The 20,042-nt window shown below is 23.7% G+C and overlaps 1 protein-coding gene across 3 annotated transcripts; it reads right to left on the bottom strand.

The window, feature by feature from the left end:
• Window positions 1-5,860: 5,860 nt before the first annotated feature.
• On the bottom strand, window positions 5,861-18,021 carry LOC112596822 (orphan steroid hormone receptor 2). Of its 3 annotated transcripts, XR_003114796.1 has the most exons (12): window positions 17,706-18,021; window positions 16,660-16,812; window positions 16,383-16,562; window positions 13,758-13,991; window positions 13,454-13,626; window positions 13,134-13,357; window positions 12,890-13,058; window positions 9,608-9,716; window positions 9,280-9,522; window positions 9,086-9,147; window positions 8,351-8,429; window positions 5,861-5,997 (listed from the first exon to the last, which is right to left on the bottom strand). XR_003114796.1 is itself a non-coding variant. In XM_025342635.1 (11 exons), the coding sequence occupies exons 2-10, from the start codon at window positions 16,748-16,750 to the stop codon at window positions 9,110-9,112; spliced, it is 1,461 nt and encodes a 486-aa protein (XP_025198420.1). In that variant the 5' UTR covers window positions 16,751-16,812; window positions 17,706-18,021; the 3' UTR covers window positions 5,861-5,997; window positions 9,086-9,109. The 3 variants fall into 3 exon arrangements, 2 of the variants coding, with proteins under 2 accessions (XP_025198420.1, XP_025198419.1); XM_025342635.1 differs by lacking the exon at window positions 8,351-8,429; XM_025342634.1 differs by lacking the exon at window positions 5,861-5,997 and having other exon boundaries at window positions 8,004-8,429.
• Window positions 18,022-20,042: the final 2,021 nt, after the last annotated feature.

Below are 20,042 nucleotides of genomic sequence, written 5' to 3'. Positions count from 1 at the left end.
TACACCACAAGCACCACAATAGCGCAATGGACGGATTATTGTCGCGACTGAAATCCATTCGATGGAGGTACCTATCTAATCGTATCGTGTCGAGTAGGCGACCGGTAATCGATAACGACAGAGCGAACGTACACCTACCTATACCTATATTAAATGCATCATTGCAACGACGTTTAATTATGGAACTCGACGATGTTAGGCAAGAATAATCAGTATACCTATGTAAAGTGGTCAATAAAGCTTCGCATTATCGTGTTTAAATTTGAAACCAATTATATTATATTTACATACTAATATAAACGTTACGTTGTCGGTGCGCCGTGTCATAACGCCTTTGTGGATAGGGATCCAAAAGGGGCTTTCCCCATCCCAAACCGGCGCTATGGTCTTTTTTTTTAACCCATGATTCACGAACAATACAATTATGTATATATTTGTTATTTAAAAAATATTAATATTGTATAACGCGGAGATATAGTTCACCCATTCCTGCGAGATTAATCTACACCTGTGATTTTCAGACTTTTTTTAAACACGGCACACTAGCAACTCTTGACTGATTATTTAATTGTTTGCGCTAAACAATAAATTAGATTAAAAAATTTATTTATATATTTTTATTAATAATTATTTTTGTATATTATCACAATTTTTAAGATCTTTTTATTTTACAAGCAATGATCGTTGTAATATTAAGTCCGTGCGCAAAGTGTCGTCATAAAAGAGGTTTTTCAAAAAAATTATAGTATTATATTTAAATAAATATATGAAAAGTTTTAATTAATTATGGTTTTTTGATCATACATCATATATTTCATGAGTCTTGTAAAAGTTAACTTACTTTTAATTCGATAAAGTCAATAGCTATACTAACAAATGATCTGGATGCAAAAAAAAAAAGTAAATATTGGTTTTACCCCCCTCAAAAAACTCCCCCATTATGCACAGACCTGTGTAGTATTTTAACTCATTATAATTTTACCTTCCTATATGTTTTTCAGTTTTTGTTTGATCATCTAATATTGTATTGTAATTTATATTATTCATATTTGAATATTTGTTTCTCTATTTTCCAGCAAACTACATGAATAATTATTATTAAAGCAATAAGATATTAAAAGGAATAATGATTTAATGTATCATTTAAAATTAAAATTTAATTTATTGTTTATATATGGCTAATCCTACACAGCATTGTCCGTAACAAATTATTAATTAAAGGCCTGCAAATTAACCCCTTTTAAACTCCATTAAATATAAGCTGTATACATTTTTAACAGTTATTTCATTATTTGAGTTATTTTAACCAAGTATAAATTACGAATCTATAATCATCTTTGATCAAAAAATAACTATTTTTTTTTTTTTTTTACCGCCGATGACAATAATAAATAAATAAAAAGCTAGTTTATTTTGAGAATCAAAAAAAAAAAAAGAAAAATAAATAACAATTAAATATAAATAACACACATTTTTAATACGTTCAAATATTTATACAAGTTTTATGGAAATGTTTTTAATTAATCTGCTGCAAGACAAGATAGATAGCGCCACATATTCCTATTCAATTGCTTAATTTTTCGGAAACGGAAGTATACTATATAATACATTTATATAATAATAAACAATTTTATTACGATTAAATCTCCTATCAGGGATTGTAATTTTATAATTTACAATACATTATCTATGATCATAAGCATTGATAAATAAAAAAAAAAAATTATACATATTAAAAATCTACTGTACCTAAAACTGCATATATTATAATTTTAACACGTATGAACTTATTTTTTAATATTTTTATCTCATGTTCAATATTTTGGTCAATAATAGTAAGATACTGATAATATTTTTTTGATTAAATAGCATTTGTACAACGAACTAAGTTAAATTAATATTGATATAATATGTTAACAGATTAATGGTAAAACAAAAATTTTCTTGGTATAAAAATACTTAGTTAAAAAATAAAAATAAATATTTTATAATAAATACCTATATATATTTATTTTTAATTTTACTCTTATTTTTAGCAAATACATATTATATTTAGTTTACCTATATAATTTAATTTATAGTCTATTATATTAATATGCTCTCAGGAGTTTTAATGACTGTTTAAGTTTCAAATACTATTTATTTTTTTTTTGAGCTTTAATATTGATTTCTACAATTTCTTGCACAACCAATGTTGTATATTATTTGCTCTGTGATCTGGGCTGATTATGTGATAATGTATTAAGACGTAATTAAATATTTATTTTATTTTTTAAGTTTGTTGCATCACTTTAAATTGTTAATTTGTTTTCCATAAAAAACAAAACATGATCAATTTTGTTAAGAATATAAGTATTCGAATACTATTTATAACAGTCCAAAATATTCATACTTCTTAACTTTCGCTGAACATTATAATTATTTTGGAATTGATCTAACAAAATTTCCATTAGTGTTTTCTTCAAAGAAATTAATACTTAAGAGGTAATTTAATTTTATCTGTATTATAGGAAATTATATTATTTCTTATGATAAATATAGGATATGATGCCTATAAATATTATATATTAAAATGTTTTTAGATGATTTAACTTAGGTTACAAATTATTACGAATTGGTTACTAATTATGGGAACCATTTTTTATGATAATATTGTTACCTAGTGGTGTCAGAGTCAGTTACCAACATAAATAAGTACATCAACAATTATTCTGCATATTGTAATTTATTAATTAATTTTTATTCCATAATATATATATATATATATTAATTTATAATTTTTGTTTATTAACCATCACAATTACACAATATCTAATTACACTGCAGTTATTTTAATGGCTATATTTATGCAATAATCAAAAAACTTGTACTCGTGTATGCTTAAACATTTAAAATGTACTTTTTAAATTACCATCATTTATACATGTAAAGCTTGAAAAAATTATTTTCTACCGAAGTTTTAACTATTTATATATTATTAATAATAAATATCTTATACATATAACCATACAGTTATTTAGATTCTGGGTACATAATTATTATTGAAAAACATTAAATAAATCAATTTGTGCTACATAGAAACATGTACAAAACTTTTTGCTAATTCAAATCCAGCATTGCCTGTGAAACTATAATCAAAAATTTCAATATAAATTTATATTAATAAATTTTATATTCACCGAATTTGATCAAAAACTGATATCTATTCTAACATACTTAAAGCCTAAGGCTTGCCAGCGTTCGTTTAATAAACAAAATTGGAATGTTATACCTATTTATTTGTGCGATTTTATATTACATAGGAACAACATAATTCACCACGTACCTATAAGCCAGTGGTCGGCAATAGACGGACACGGGCCAAATCCGACCCATAGAAGGAGAATAATTGAACCGCAAAAAATTTTTTTTAATAATGCTGGTTTTCCGCACATTAATATATATTTTATCTATTTCATAATGTATTTGGAGATTATGACAGTGTTCATCGTTCATCGCTGTTTACAATAATAGTTACGATAGGTAACACAACAATTATTAACTAATATCTGAGCTTTTACTGGCCCTGGAAATTTTTTTTTTAATTTTCTGAATCACTATAGAATTTAATTGCCGACCACTGCTTTATAGGCTATACAAATAATGGATATTCGTTCCGTGATAAACTGATAAAATACCTATTTAATTCGTGTGTCTTTCATTGTAGACTTTAAGATAGTTATTTTTCATTCTTTTTCCGACGCAACTTGGAATATAGATTTGAAACATAAATTTATTTTTGGAAATGCCTTCTTGCTGTATTGATGGCTGTTCAAATCATGATTTAGGTAGCAATTATGATGGACAACATACAATTATTACACACTGAACTACCTATATCTAACTTATAAAGATTATTTAGTTTGGATTACGAACAAATGCTTTTAGGTTATTTTATTATTCAGTTACAATGAAATGTTGGTTATTTTTTTTTTTATTCGATTTGCTTTACATTTTCCACACCATTACACCAAATGATAACTAACAGTGTCACTGTTAATATGACACTGACATTATTTTGTAAAAAGCTGTACCCACATCGCAAATTTATAAAATGTAATTTTTAATATGATCGTTGTTGTTTCTGATTCACGAAAGTAAAAAGGTAAAAACAATGCAAATATTTAAATTTTCAATTATTTACGAAATATTAAACTAAATTATCATAGCATCATTAGAATTTAAAATTGTGTCTCTACCCTCGATCTACGTTAGGTAAGGAGATGTTGAACAACGACTGTATATGAGTTATTTGCATCATTTTTATTATATGACATACTGGGTACTTATTTCGACTTTATTATTTAATCTTTGGTCATCTCTAATTATCATTACCTTAAATTGTAACAATTAATTATACATATAGTGCTCACGGATTTGTTCGTTACGAGTAGGTACTTATAATATGTTTTATGTATTGTGTATTATTTATTAATTGTGACGGCTGTGATGATGTTTCACGAGTTTTATACTATGGTAATGCTAATTGAGATCGTGTCATCGGTTTTTAGTAAAAAAAGGATTGTTAAAAAGTGCTGAAGACAACGCCCCTTATCATAAATTCGGCACAGGGATGCAGGTAAAATGACAGAAATTCCGTAATGGGGAGTGAATGGCGATTTTTCAGAGCCTTGCAAAAAGATACAGTCAGACAAGATCGACATGAGCTGGTAGCAGCTTTTTTATCGTAAAAGAAACAAACAATGTAATTGCACAGTTGTAACTTTATTTGTATGACTAAAACTTAAGTAAAGGTACATAAAACATAATAGGCTTTATACAAAAAAAAAATTAAATATCTAATATAAAGCAAATTTGAAGTTAGTATAACATTGATTGAATTTTGCTAAGTATAAATAAAACCTCAATGGTAACAATTAACAAAAACTATTTCATTCAAAAAATAAAATAAAACAAAACAAACTGTAACAAATAATTATAAAAATAATAATGATTATAATAATAATAAATTAAAATTAAAATTATTTAAATAAAAATTATACTACTATAATGAATATTATAAAATTAGTGTATTTCCCTCATCCATTTTTTGTAACAAATTAAAATTTTAAGAAATATAGTTTTGTATCAAAACCAGCAACGAAGATGAGTAGAAATATAAATCATATGACTGATAAGTATGTTGATTCCTTCAACTGGGCAAAGCAAATAGCACAAATTAAATAATAAACCACATAATTTACTAAAATAATGTAGTATTTGGGACTGGATGAATCATAATTGTATAGGTATTGTATCATAATAAAATTTACTACCAGAAAGAAAAATTATCATCAACGCCACTGATTCTAAACCATATTAAGGGCAAAAGAAAACAAATATAATATTCACAATTTTCAAGCCAAACATATTTTATCTTGCACAATATAATATATCACAATTGTAGTGAACGAACAAATCAATTTCCAAGATGTAATATATAACATTCCTGAAATGTTAATGTACTCGTATTGCGTACCGTCTGAATATTAAAACATATTTTAATAAAACTTTATATGCTGTGCATTCACTAATCACTAAGTACACACATCTTAAAATACTTATTACACTTGAATAATGTGATAATATAAATAAAGAAACATTACAGTAAAAATATAATACATTAGTTATCATTTAATTTTAATTACCTATTTTAAAACACAGCATTTTATTGTCAAATGTTACTGATTATCACTATAAGTAGGTACTTAAATTAAAATAAAGTTAACTTACAGTACCTACACTTAAAATTAAAGTTACAAATAAAAAACAATACAATATTAAGAATAAAATGTTTAGTTTGTATTACAATAATGCACTACTAATAAATTATTAATTATTTGATATAACAATACTATATTAACACATAATTGTAATGTTTATTGTCTCAGTTACTAACCCTGAGGTAATTTAAAAGTAAACATATTTACCTAAAAGGATTTATTAGAGTATTTTACCCTGAAAAAAAAAAAACTATAATATGTAAATGATTTAAAAAATAAAAAATAATTTATTTATTATTATTTTTATATTCTTAGGATAATTGCAAAACCCCATACAAAACATTATACATCAGAATTGTTAAGTAAATTAGCTAATTAGCTAAATATATAACAATACACATAAGTATAAATTTATTATACAAAATAGGAATTCCAACAACTCTAGGAGATGTGAGAAGAACATCTTAATCAAAAGATTGAATTATAATCAGACATTAAAGTTTTGAAAATGTATGCCATTTAAACTAGTACTCTACTCGCCTTTCTTAGAATAATAAAATATCGAAAGAAAATAAATAATATGTTGTTCTATTAAATTAATTTAGTTTTATACGAAAATTAAGTTAAGAATATTAAAAAAGTTAAAATTATAGGTTAATTTGGCTGTATATCGAAAAAAAAAAATAAAAAATAATAATTATTTTCAATAAATCAACAATTCTTATTTTTAAATAGGTTAAAAAATTACTTTACAAATATATATAATTACAAAATAAAATAAAAAGTAATTATTTATGTACACAGTTAATTTTAACATTAAGTTGCTATAATAATTAGTAGAATTATATTATTTTTTTATATTATTAAGTCAAATATTAATTCTAGTGGAAGCACTATTATTATTACTATACAGCAAAACAAATTGTAAAATATAATTTAAAAAATTAACATTATTTTGAAAGAAATAGTAATGAAAATGAAAAAATATTACTATTTATATATCCTAATGATTCATAATTTATCAACTACATACAACAAAAAGGTATAAGAAACAAAAGTATAATAGTGTTGCTATTTTTATTACAAATGTGGAATTTCACTCAAGTACAAAATCATTTAATAATATTTAACAATGTTGAATTTTTTCAATTACTATAATATTATTATAATAAAAACTTGTATGTATCCAGATAACTTAATTATAAGTAATAAAAAATAAGTTAATCAGTTTAAACTGTTCATCTTAAATTATAAAAATTAGTTTATTTGGGTAGATTTCTAAGTAAAAAATATATTATATGTTATATATTATGGCTTTTGGTTTCAGCTCAATTTAAAAATATTAAATACCTATATATGTTATTTATATGTGAACAATACGTATACATTTTTTTAAACATTTATTTTGATATAGGCAATTTTATTATTTTATATATTAATGATATAAAATATATCATTATAATTATTACACTTCAGTAAATGTTGACACAATAATATGATGGTATAACCAATGCCAGTATGTTTTAAGTAGGTATACATTACAATGCATAAATTATTTAAAATTATTATGATAGTATTCTCGTAAATACCGGCAAGATATAATACCATCATTTACAAGAACTCATTCTGATATAGCAACACCGGTATCATATTTCCAATATAACTACATCTTATTAGTATATCTAATATATCTGGATAAAAAAAGGTTCTATTTTTGTTTTCAAATATTATTGTAACTCAAAAAATAAAACAAATATTGTCAATCTAATTAGAATAGCAACTTAAAGTATTCTGTATTAACATAAAAAATTGGATTCTTTAAAGACAATAATTATAATATTTACTTCTACAAGCTTCTTTAAATATTTACATATTTCTATTGAATTATAAGATATATTTATTTCACACAATTATAAAATAGTTATGAGTTATAACAATATTCTAGAGGGAAAAAAATTTAATTAATCAATTAATTTAAAAAAAAATTTATTAAATTTATTAAAAAAAAAAATGAATTAATCACCAATTTTTTGGAAGACTGGTTATATAAAATTATAAATTGTGAAAAAGAGTTGAATATTATAGTTTTAATCTGAATCAATATACTATTATTTGTATTATCAATATTAAAAAATTAACAATTACTCTAGTATATGCTGTCAGGTCTATTTTTTAAATTGAACTTATTCATTTATTTGATTTTAATCATCCCAACGTTAAGCTAAATTTATAATAAATTAAATATTCTATTGAAAATTATTTAGAAATAAAAGTCATCACTCCCAATTTCAAAATTAAAAGAATAAATCATGCATAATTACTCACAGATAACCGTGACGCAATCATTAGTTGAATTTTATGAGAACAATAATTTTGAAATTACAGCAAAATGAGCACACCAGTTTTTAACTATTCCTGGTATTCAACCACTTTCCCATCATTGCATATTTTCTGCTAAGCAAACATTAATAAATATCATCCAATACACTATGTCTACTACAACTTAACTACACTTTATAAACTACACATAACTATCTTGACAAATAATAGTTTAACAAAAATTTCTCAAATAAAAATAAAATTATTACCATAAAGTATAATGGGAATCATGATGATTTTTGATTTCATAAGAATATCATATCTATAAGTTGTCTTCATCTTTCAAACCTACAACATAGTAAATTGGATTTCAGCAGTTAGAATTGTGTGTGTAAGTTTTTATTTTAGAATTAATTGTATAAAATTTAAATGTAACAACAATAACTGGAAATATTGATTTTTTTTTTCAATATTTTAAGTATCAAGAGAACTTTAATTGTGTAAGATAAAATCCTTATAATTTGCTTCAAATTAAAATGCTGTAAATATCCAACGATGAGAGAATACTAATAGTTAAAATACATAGACACCATTATGTGCTTACCTTTAAGTTTTATATTAAAGGTAACAAAAAAAAAAAATTGAACTGTGGCACAAATTTACTATTTTATTTGCTTTAAGAAGAAGACAACACAAGGAAGAGTGCAACATTCTTTTAATTATTTTTATATTTTATTTTAAAACTTACTATAGTTATATTGATAGCAATCAACAAATTTAAAAGTTAAATTTTTGGTTTTGCCCCATTGTCATTAATCTAATAATTGAGATGCTAAGATTTTCATAAAAATCAAAAGATTAAGTGAAAATTGAATTTCCTCTCAAATAAAATTATAAAAGTAAAAGATACTTCTATTACATACATATTTTAACTAAAATATTTATTATAAGTCTATAAGAAAACTAAAATTCAAATACAAGACAATTATAACGAAAATACAAACCATAAATATGATTAACCATAATAACTATGATACAAAGTTTTTAGAAACAAAATCTTCATACTCTGAAAAAAAAAACAAAATATATAATAACATAGATATTACATAAATAATTATTTTACTTTTGTAATTTCTTTAAAAATACAAATTAAATGCAATAAATGATAGGTATATGAATTTATGTATTATATATTTACCTGTATTTGAACATTTTAACTTTAAAATTTGAGGTATAACAGCATCAATTTGAAAACTGCCTAACAAACTAGAAAAAAATATTTCTTCTATGATATTAGGTTGTAATGATCGTAGAGTTGGAAGTCGTAACAATAATATTGCTACACGGTGTTCATCATTGCATTCTTTAATCAAATGCTGTTTCAATTCTTTGACAGCTTTTTCTTGTAGTTTGTATAACTGTTGTCTTTCAGAAGGATTATCTGTTAATAAAAAATGAATATTTATGTTATGTACAATAACCTCATTTAATATTTATTTATTTATTTATTAACATTTAGAATTTACCAGTATTAAATAAAGATATCAATTTTAAATATGCATATTCCACTTCATTCACTTCAATATTTTCCATTTCTGTAATATAATCTTGTATTCTATTGAGGTAGTCAATAAGCTAAAAATACATATATATTAATATTTTTATTTTTTTTTAATATAACTCAAGAAGTTATGTTTATGATTTTTATTTCAACCTATCAGGAACTTAAAATTAAAAAACTTTCTAAAAACTTGACTGACTTAAGAAAACTTTTATTGTTTACAAACACATGAAAAAAATATAATTTTTCAGTTTAAATTTAATATATTAAACATAATATCAAGTTCCTAAATATTTTCTTTTTTGAAAAATTTCAATTTTTTTTAACAAACTTCTAATTATATAATCAATTAAACCAAATTAATATTGTCTAATTAGTTTTATGAACCTAACATTTTGCTGTAATATTGATCATTTACTTAGAGCAAATATAAGAATACAATAATTTTAGAATTATTATTAAGTAAAAATTGTCTACATTTCTAGTAAATTAATTATTAATTTGATAAAATTTAATCATTCCAACATCTATTGAGTTATTTAATAATAATAATAATAATAATAATAAAAGATAGTATCCATTAAAAAACCAGTTGAATAATATTTGATAATATTAAGTTTAAAAATAGTCAAATAATTTATAGTAAAACATTTCTAAATGAAATAATGTTGAATGTAAAAAAAAATATATCAGTAAATGAAGAGTTATTTTTAAATCTATCAATTTCAATTAGTTATTGATACTATGAAAAAAAAATTGAATGATAGTTTGTTACAAGAGAACAAACTCATTTTTTTTAAAAAATTGGGAAAATATAATTTTTTAAATGTTAGAAAATATATCTGGTTTTATTTGTGTTAAATATAGAATTTTTAGATAAGTGAAAACAAAACAATAATCATATACAAAATTGACTGATAAAATATGAGGGACAAATGCCAAGCTTAATTTTAAATCTTCCAGATCATCAAACATTATATGGGCTTTATTAATATTATTAATGCAAAAAAATAATTAAATAGACCAATCATCTTTCATATTTTAAAATGGGTTCTTTGTAAAAATTTCATAAAAATTTACCAAAAAAAGATCAATACAATATATTACAAAACAATACATATCAATAACAATATTATAATTAATTAACTCAGAGTTGTATTTTAAGATGTTTTGTCTTTTCAAAATTATTTATCAAATTTTGTATATTACTTATGTAATTAGCATAGCATTTTTTCCTTAAATTTTTATATTTGTTTCTCAAGTTAGATAATTTAATATTATTAGAAAGACTGGTTTCTTAAAAACTAAATTCTTTAATTTCCTATTATTAACAACAACTTTTAATTTAAACCTAAGCTATATAAGAAAAAAGAAAGATTTGAGATATTAAATACTGGACAAAAACTAATGGAAAAATGTTTGAATAAAATAAAGTTATAATAGAATTTATATTAATACTCAGATAAAATATAGTCTCAATTTATAGCAGCTATCTTAAGAATAATTTACCTATATAATATATTGTATTAAGGTTATAAATATTTTCAGTATATAATTCTAATGTTTTACTTTAATTAATAACTACATTAACTATTTTTGTTTGGGTAGATTCAATGGCACTAAACCTAAGTATAAAAGAGGACAAACAATCCAACTAGTTTGAATGAAAAAGGAGATTGGTAACAAGTCAAAACTGAGTTAGTAGTGGTGAATTAAGCGAGTGCAAATTGCTGAATGTACACTATATATTGGTATAAAATTTACAAATTAATATAAGTGATATTTAAACTTAATCTACCAATACTCTTTAACACTTACAATAAATTATTATAAGTTATAATAATAAAATTATTGTTATTATTGTATACTAATAAAACAGCAGTTTTCAACATGATAATTGATTAACAAATAAAAATCAAATATAACTAATTATTTATTATTGAACACTCAATATTTAGACCTTACTAATATTAAAAAATATTTAAAAAAAAAACAAAAAAAACATAATTGCAACATTTTACATTTTAAGTTCAAATTTAATAAAAATTGATGTTTATAAAAAAACAAATTTTGTTTAATGATTTTAGTTAATTTTTCATAGCCTACCTAATTCAAAAATATTAATGGTGGAGAAACTTCTTACGTTAACAAAAATTATTATTTTAATATTCTTTATGAACACTAACATTTTACAAAATATTTAAACTAATTAAAAGTTATTATATTTACACAATGAACCTATTCACACTATACTACAGCTAAGTTAAAAATAACAATACTCATATCATATAAAATATAGATTATATAATATCAGTGATGTTTTTAGACAAAAATTAGTCATTAGTTAAATCTGCCATGTTACTGTTAATAATTATTATTGTATTATTCAAGCAAGCAGTACAATACAATAATTGATTTAAATTTAAATACAATAAAATAAAATTTAGATCAAATAATTAATTAAATAAACTAATAATAATTTAATATCTTTGGAAATAAAATTGTAAAGATCATCACCACTTAAAATCAATTTTGATTTGTAATATTTATTGATTTATAGTAGAATTCAAATTAAACATAAAAATGCCGGTCACATACTCAATTATGAAGTATAGACTCGATATTTACAAAAACAGTAGACAAATTCATCAATTTAATTATTAGTAATAAATTTAGAATTGTTTTTGTGTAGTTTAGATTTAATGAATTTCTGTTTTAATTGTATGTGTGAGTAGATAATTTTTGGATTCCATCACTTCTCCAAGTAAAATTTAATGAAGGGCCATAAGACAGACTTAATTTAGTTTATTGAATTGAAAGTCATTAATTTTGGATTTTATAGTGAGAAAAATATGATTGCATGTTATCACATATAATAATATTATTGACTGATAACAATGACCAATAGGCAATAACATATACACAATTAAGTGTAATATAAATCAAGAAAAAAGCGAAAAGCAAGAGATAATATAGATATATCATTAATCAAAATTACGTCCGAACGGCTTAACTATACAGACAAGACTATTAATATTATAATATACATAAAAAAAAATCAACTAATCAAAATTTAAAAAATAGTATGGTCAAGTATGGACAATTAAAATACATGCCAAATAGTTTCCATCGTAACAACAGTGAAAAATGTTATTCATAAAAAAACTATTGAGTTAGTTTCTATTTCTAATCCAAATTCAACTCGATAAATTATATAATTATAATTAACAAAAATTGATTTATTTACCTCCTTAGCTTTACTGGAATTGGACGAGTTGTGAATTTCACCATTTTGTAAATGAGTTATCATAGAACTAAGTACTGGTATCAATGATAATGCTTGTGCACATTGAGTTAAACCCAAGATAAATAGTTGTGACCAAGAATTTTTTAGCAGACTGAGCTGTACTTCAAATCTAAAAACATTTATTTAAAATAATTAATAAATTCTTGAAAGCTTTTAATAAAATAATAATAATAATAAATCTTACGTTAGAAGCTGAAAAACTGGAAGACTCTGAACCCAATTTATAGACAAAAACAATAATCTTGAAGCACTTTCACAAATAAAATGTAAATTTAAGTATGCATATTTAGGACTAGGTGATTGAAATGGGAAGTTAACATTGACAGTTGGCATTACATCTTCAGAAATATCTAAAACAATGTTACTCTGCACTTCAACTTCGTATGAATCAGTACCATTAGAATTTTGCTAAATAGAGTAATATTATTTTAATTAATTAAATAATGAATATTATATTTGATTATTAAATCAACCAATTAAATAGCAAGTGACTGTATGTATTACTTGGGTAGCATTTGTCATAGAGTCCAATGTAAGCACTAATAGGCTTTTGTTGTCTTGATTAAATGGTTTAATATCCTGTTCATTATTTGGAGAATGGCTAACTGATGATTCTTCATCTTCAGCCATATAATAATCCATATAATTCTGATTTCTGATAGATGAATCATTTTCATCTGAAAAAAAAGTTTTATTAAAAAAAAAAATAAAACTTGACAATTTTAATTAATCTTAGCATTGTTCTTAAAACTAATAACTATATTAAATTGTTAGGATTAATTAATAATATTAATAGCTAGCATATTACTTGATGTTTGTAGTAAATTCAATGCTGTTTGATCATTATACATGGAGCGATTTCCAGCATATGGTATTTCTGTTTTAATGAAATGAATATCATTTTTGATAAATGGCATTTCATTTTTAATAAATGAATTATTTGCATACGAAAATGTTGGAATGTTATTATTGTCCGGGCTAGTTGACATATTATGAATAGATTCTATTCTATCTGTAACTGGTTTTCTTTCATGTTGCACAGCTAATAAAAAAAAAGATATTAATTATAAGCCACCTTTCAATTATAAATAATATAATATCAATTTCATTAGTTTCAATGAGCAGTATACAGGTACTACTTTATAATTAGGGCTCAGAAGTTAATGCATTTGAATGTTTTTTTTTGAATTATTAGATTTATTGCTAAGTGAGCTAGAAATTCATTCCAAGACACTACAAAAAACATATCAAAAGTTTATAGTGCATATTTACTATTTAGTGATTTTTAGATTTTAGAGCATTTTTCTTAATTTTACAATTTTTTAAAGCATATTTTATAATTTATGAAAATTCGTAAATAAAAAGAATAAACACATTCATATTGAGAAAACATACTAAATATTCTAGTACCATAATTTTTAAATTTCCATTTGACATTAAAATCAATTTTTTCCCCGTATTAATTAGTATGTATGTATTTGTATTAACAAATTATAATTATAGTTAGCTTTATCTAAAATAGAATATTATACAAATATAAAATAGAAACTGATATCGAAATACCATGGTTTTTTTTATACTTTTCTAGAAAAATAACTACTTAATTATTGTTGATGGCATTAATATACTCCCTACTTATTATTGTCAATTCCAACTTATATTTGAATATAACTTTACAGAAACATTCTACAGGTGCATTTTTTTGTTCTAAGAATATTTTTAAAGATATTTTTTAATTATTATTTTTTTTTTTTTTTTTAAATTGTAATTAAAAATTAAAAATCTGAATTATTTTTACTATTTTACTTTTTCTATATTTATAATTTTATAAAATATTTGTGCAAATGAAAATTTTGTGAAAAAAAATAAAATATAAGTGCATATTTTTAAAGCATATTTGTATTTTTTAAGCGCAAAGTGCATGCATATTTAGTGCTTTTTAAGTGCATTAAGTTCCGAACCCTATTTATAATCAAATAATATTGTATAACCATGAGAAAAACAAACAAGTTATTTTTAAGCTGTAAACATAATGATTTTTTTATGTTATTGTAAATTATATATAATAAAACCTTTGAATAGTGAACACTTTAGATTACCAACATTTCATCGGATATTCGAAAGAGTTTACTATTCAAAGAAAGTAAGCTTTTGAAATTCGTAAAGGGTAAATGGCTGCATACGAATTGCGTCCCAAAATACAAAAATATAAATCGCGATATCCGAGTTGCGTCCATGGTTTGTCCACAACACAACCAAGTTATGTTCCCGATTTTCTCGTTACGTGTATGACTATACGAGTTACGTCTAGGTTAATAATTGATTAATTGGCTTATAATATACATATTTTCCTTTCCAATTTTACAGACTGAGGACTGTCATTTGTATAAATGGTAATATAATAGTTTATTTTTTTCACTGAACATTTTCACTATTTCAAGATTTTCCATTGCAAAATTAAATAAATATAAATAAAAATATGATGATTTGATTGATATGGAATGTCGAAATGTGTTATATGACTGATGTTAACGCGAACAAATAAATAGCAAGGTGGTATTTACAGATAAGATAGCGATAATCCAGATTATCTACGAGTTTATCACCAAACATTATTGTTAGTGGCTAAAAAACGCGTGGGCTGGGACGCAATTCGTACATGTAGCGAGAAAACCGCGGACGCAACTCGGATGTGTCGTGATAAAACCACGGACGCAACTCGGACAAAATATAATTCATGGACGCAATTCGAATGCACCGGGGTAAACGTGTAAAAGGAAAAATTAAGCGCTAGGTTAAATTAAATTATAATATTATTATTTAATGCTTTAAGAAGACACAATATACATATGCAAATATTGAGATATGTTTTAATGGTATAATAATTTTCATATTTTAACAATATATATTTCAATAAAGATAAAATAGTAAAAAAAAGGAGTACAATTTATACATAAATACAATTCAATAAAGTGTGAAAAAATTGGTTTATGAATGAATTTATCTTCATTTAACTAGTTTTAGCACATTTGTCTGTTGTCTTTTTATTATTATTTTTAAATAATTAAGATTAAAATTTACGTTATTCAAAATTTTTCCTTTTGAAAAGTAGTGATTATGTCCCTGTTTACCAAAAAACATCCGTTATTGGAAGGTGTCTATTAGGAGAAATTTCACTGTCTATTGAAAAAATTTACTTTAGTATATTCTATACCTAATATTAATTTATTATAATGAACATTTCCAACAAACTATAAACTATGATATGTTTATTCACATATGCCCTAGTTACAAAATGTTAAGATATTAAATATACAGCTCTAGCAATATCTTCTAAAAAATAATTCATTAATTGAAAATTTTATTAAACTAATTAATTAATTAATTTTTTATGTGATTATTTTTAATATGTAAAACAAATAAAATAACTTACAATCACTTCTCATTCCCATAGACAGGCATTTTTGAAGACGGCAATATTGACAACGGTTACGGTGATTTTTTGTTACTTCACACATTTTGGTACCTCGGCATTGATAGCCTAGTTGCTTACGAATAGATCTTTTGAAGAAACCTTTACATCCTTCACAACTAATTGCTCCATAATGACGGCCTAAATACATAAATGCATTTTTTTATAAAGTATGACAGAAAATAAAAATACCTATTATGAGCATATAGCTTAATTTAATGATTATCAGGAAACACACCTGATGCTCGATCTCCACAAACTACGCATGATTCAACAGGTAAACAAAAAGAATGCATTTTTTCGTTGCCAATCATGTCGTCAATATTCATAATTGTGTAATCACTCCAACATTAAATGTTTGTTTTGTTAGGTCCGTAATTAATATAATAAGCTGTAAAAACAAAAAAAGTTGTGTTTAATTAGGGATTATCTAAAATTAAATAGTATATTAAAATAATGTTTTTATATTAATCATTATAATTATTAATATTATTACTAGTTACTACTACTAGAAAAGTATGAAAAAAATAGGTCATTAAATAATAATAGTATTTATGTTTTAACAGATAAGTAAATACAATTTAAATTATTAAACAATCCAAATTTAAAAAAAATTAAATACTTTAGATACCAACCGTTGGAATCTAACTGAAGTATGTAATAGAATTTCTATAAAAAATAATTTAATATTAAGTAATAAAATATAAATTTCATGAGATTACTTATTTTAGTCATCTAATATTTAAATTATATATATATTAGTTCTTATTATGTTTTTTTAAAAAAAGGTAATCAATTAAAAAACATTTTAAATGTATATGAATCAAATAAATATGTTCAAAAAAAGCAACACTATAATTTTAGCATCAATATAGTATCAATTAGGTTATTATAAAACCAAACTTCTGTTATTACTAATATATTATTATTTTATTAATATACATAACATTTAAAAGAAAATGTAATTTAAATCAATACAAAAATATAAAAGTGCAATGGGATTTATTAAATGGAAATTGTATGTTCCAAAAATGAAAACAATATAACAAAAAAAGTATAGAAGGGTAAAATGTCATAATATTTATAAATTACCAGTCATTACAACTACTGACATTATACTGTACATCATATTACAATTGTTGTGGAATGAACTTCATAGTAAATTAGAAAAGAACACACACAATTTTTTTTTTTTTTAATGAGAGCACAATAACAATTAGCATGAAATACAATTTATTGCCACACATAATTACATGTAACCAAAACAATTTTAAGTGTCTGTACCTTTTGGTCTGTGGATTCTTCTGGACCAACGCCATGGAAAAAAAATAATTTACAATGTAGACCCGAAAGCACTCGAAAGAATTTAGAAACAAAAAAATTAACAAAATAACAACTAAGACGTGTAAATTGATGAAATCGAGTTCGATAGAAATAAAAACAAACAAATTGGGTGACGAATACGAAAAGTGATTGTCGTTTAAATGCGAGTACGCGACACGCCGTCCAGTCGAGTGTGGATGGAGAGTCACAACTCTCAATAATGAATTAATGTATTAAACTTAAACAATCGAAAGATTTCCTACGATATGGAAATCACATGATAAGGGAAAAGTCACTGCGTGTGATACGAAAGAGGTCAACAGCTGATAACCAGTGGCGTTCGCGACTTCGGAACAACGCGCCGCCGCGGTGGCCGCTCACCACGATAACGACAAAACAATCGAACGACAAACATCGAAAACAATGAAAACAGTAAACAGTAAACACCATTAACGGCATTAACATATCAATGAATTGTAAGTTGTAACGACACTATCGTCAGCAATTAAACAGTCCTAAAATTGAAAATTCACTGTTGATTAATTGTAAATGTAAACCACAACCGTTGTAGGTGTAACGTTTTAATACGAGTTTATTGCGAGTACCTAATCCACCCAACACACCGAATGACCCAATATTACTTTTCGTCTCTCGAATTCTACGCGAATGATAACATGAGTGAAAACTGGCGATCGGCTATTGGTATTTGAACTTTTTTAGCCTCGTAGGAAATACGTCGCCAACATAATGTATATTATTACAATAAATTATTAAAATATGCTAATCACTGCACCGCCTATATAGGTATTAGCCATTAGTCACGCGCTCAGAGCCTCCACTGGTGATCTTCGTTTTCTGCTAATGGTTTGAACCGTTTGCTTTATGGTTTAAACTCGAAACCATGGCTAAATTTTAAAATATATTTTTTTTTTTATTACACAGTATGTCCCAAAAATTCTGTATCACTATTGGTATCTCCGTGTCAAATAAATATATATATTTTTTTTAACAATTATTAATAAAAAAATTACGGAAGCTTCAATTTTTTTTTAACGATTAACATGATTTTTTTTTTGACTGTTTAAAAAAATAGTATTCAAAGTGTAATGAAAATCAACCAAATCGCATAGATATTAGAATTAATGTAAGTACGTAAATGATTTAATAGCGTAGCACTGAGTTAGTAAAAACTTAATTTAAACTCATTAGTAATTCCAATAAGCAAAAAGTCAGGCATGTTACCGATCGAACAATGATTGCAGCAGACAGACTAACGATAGCTTGGCATTGTACTATTGAATCACCTGAATTCCCTGTACTCAGTAGTCGTAGTTTACTTTTTCACAATAAAAAAATTATTTTTTAAACCATGCGGCAAGATGGAATTTATAGTTTATTCTGTTTATTTTTTTTTTATGTAAAAAAGGGTTTTAATATTATTGTTTAAAACGATAAGATAATACTACCAATTTTTATATTCTTGAAGCTTTATAATGTAGCTATATAAGATGTCATCTTTAGATCTTTATACGAAATGTGACTGTGAATTACGATAAATATTTTTCGTTAATGTTTGAATCTTATTCTTTGGGCTTCTTTTAATAAAGGTTAATATACATTGCACCAGAAATATAATGTGAATTCAAGTTTCAAACTAGAGTGAGTATTTTATCATATAACTAAACACTAAGTTTAATATTGGCGTTTTATGCGATAGATTCTTACTGGTAGGTAGTGTTGGGTAAAATTGTATCTAAATAATTATTCGAATAAATATGTATTTGAATAATTTTCAACTATAATTATTCGACTAAATTTCAAAGACAGTTATACGAATAATTTTTTGTTATTTTATTTGATTAAACATAGTTTATAATCAAATCATTTTTTTAGATGTAGCTATTGTCGTTTATAATATATCATAGGTACTGTAACAATACTATAGTATGTTACATGACACCTATATATTAAATATAAAATCTATATTATTACGGTCAACTGTTGATCAATACAATAATATTAACACACGCGCATAATTGGAAGTAACTTTCTTCTATTGATATCTATTTGTTTATTTAAAATATTTTTACATTTTTCTGATAATAAAATAATTCTCAATCGTGTAACTTAAAATACAATGCCAACTATTTTTTATAATATCTGCCTGTTTTTAATTATCAACCCTATGTTTATCAAGATGAAATAAATGAAAATTGTTCGAATTTCTATGTTTGAAATTTAATCGAATAAATTTTTATTCGAATAATTGTAAAAAAATCATTTGAATAATAATTTATT

This window comes from Melanaphis sacchari, unplaced genomic scaffold, assembly GCF_002803265.2.
Source record: "Melanaphis sacchari strain LSU unplaced genomic scaffold, SCAv2.0 Contig34_pilon_pilon, whole genome shotgun sequence".
NCBI lineage: Eukaryota > Metazoa > Arthropoda > Insecta > Hemiptera > Aphididae > Melanaphis > Melanaphis sacchari.
This window is presented reverse-complemented; position numbering and strand designations above follow the sequence as displayed.

Coding starts and splice junctions, on each gene's coding strand:
- LOC112596822 (XM_025342635.1), bottom strand. CDS start 16,750: ATGAATATTGACGACATGATTGGCAACGAAAAAATGCATTCTTTTTGT. Junction 13,059..13,133: donor CCAGTTTTTCAGCTTCTAAC/GTAAGATTTATT, acceptor AAATGTTTTTAG/ATTTGAAGTACAGCTCAGTC. Junction 9,148..9,279: donor GTTAAAATGTTCAAATACAG/GTAAATATATAA, acceptor TTTTTTTTTCAG/AGTATGAAGATTTTGTTTCT.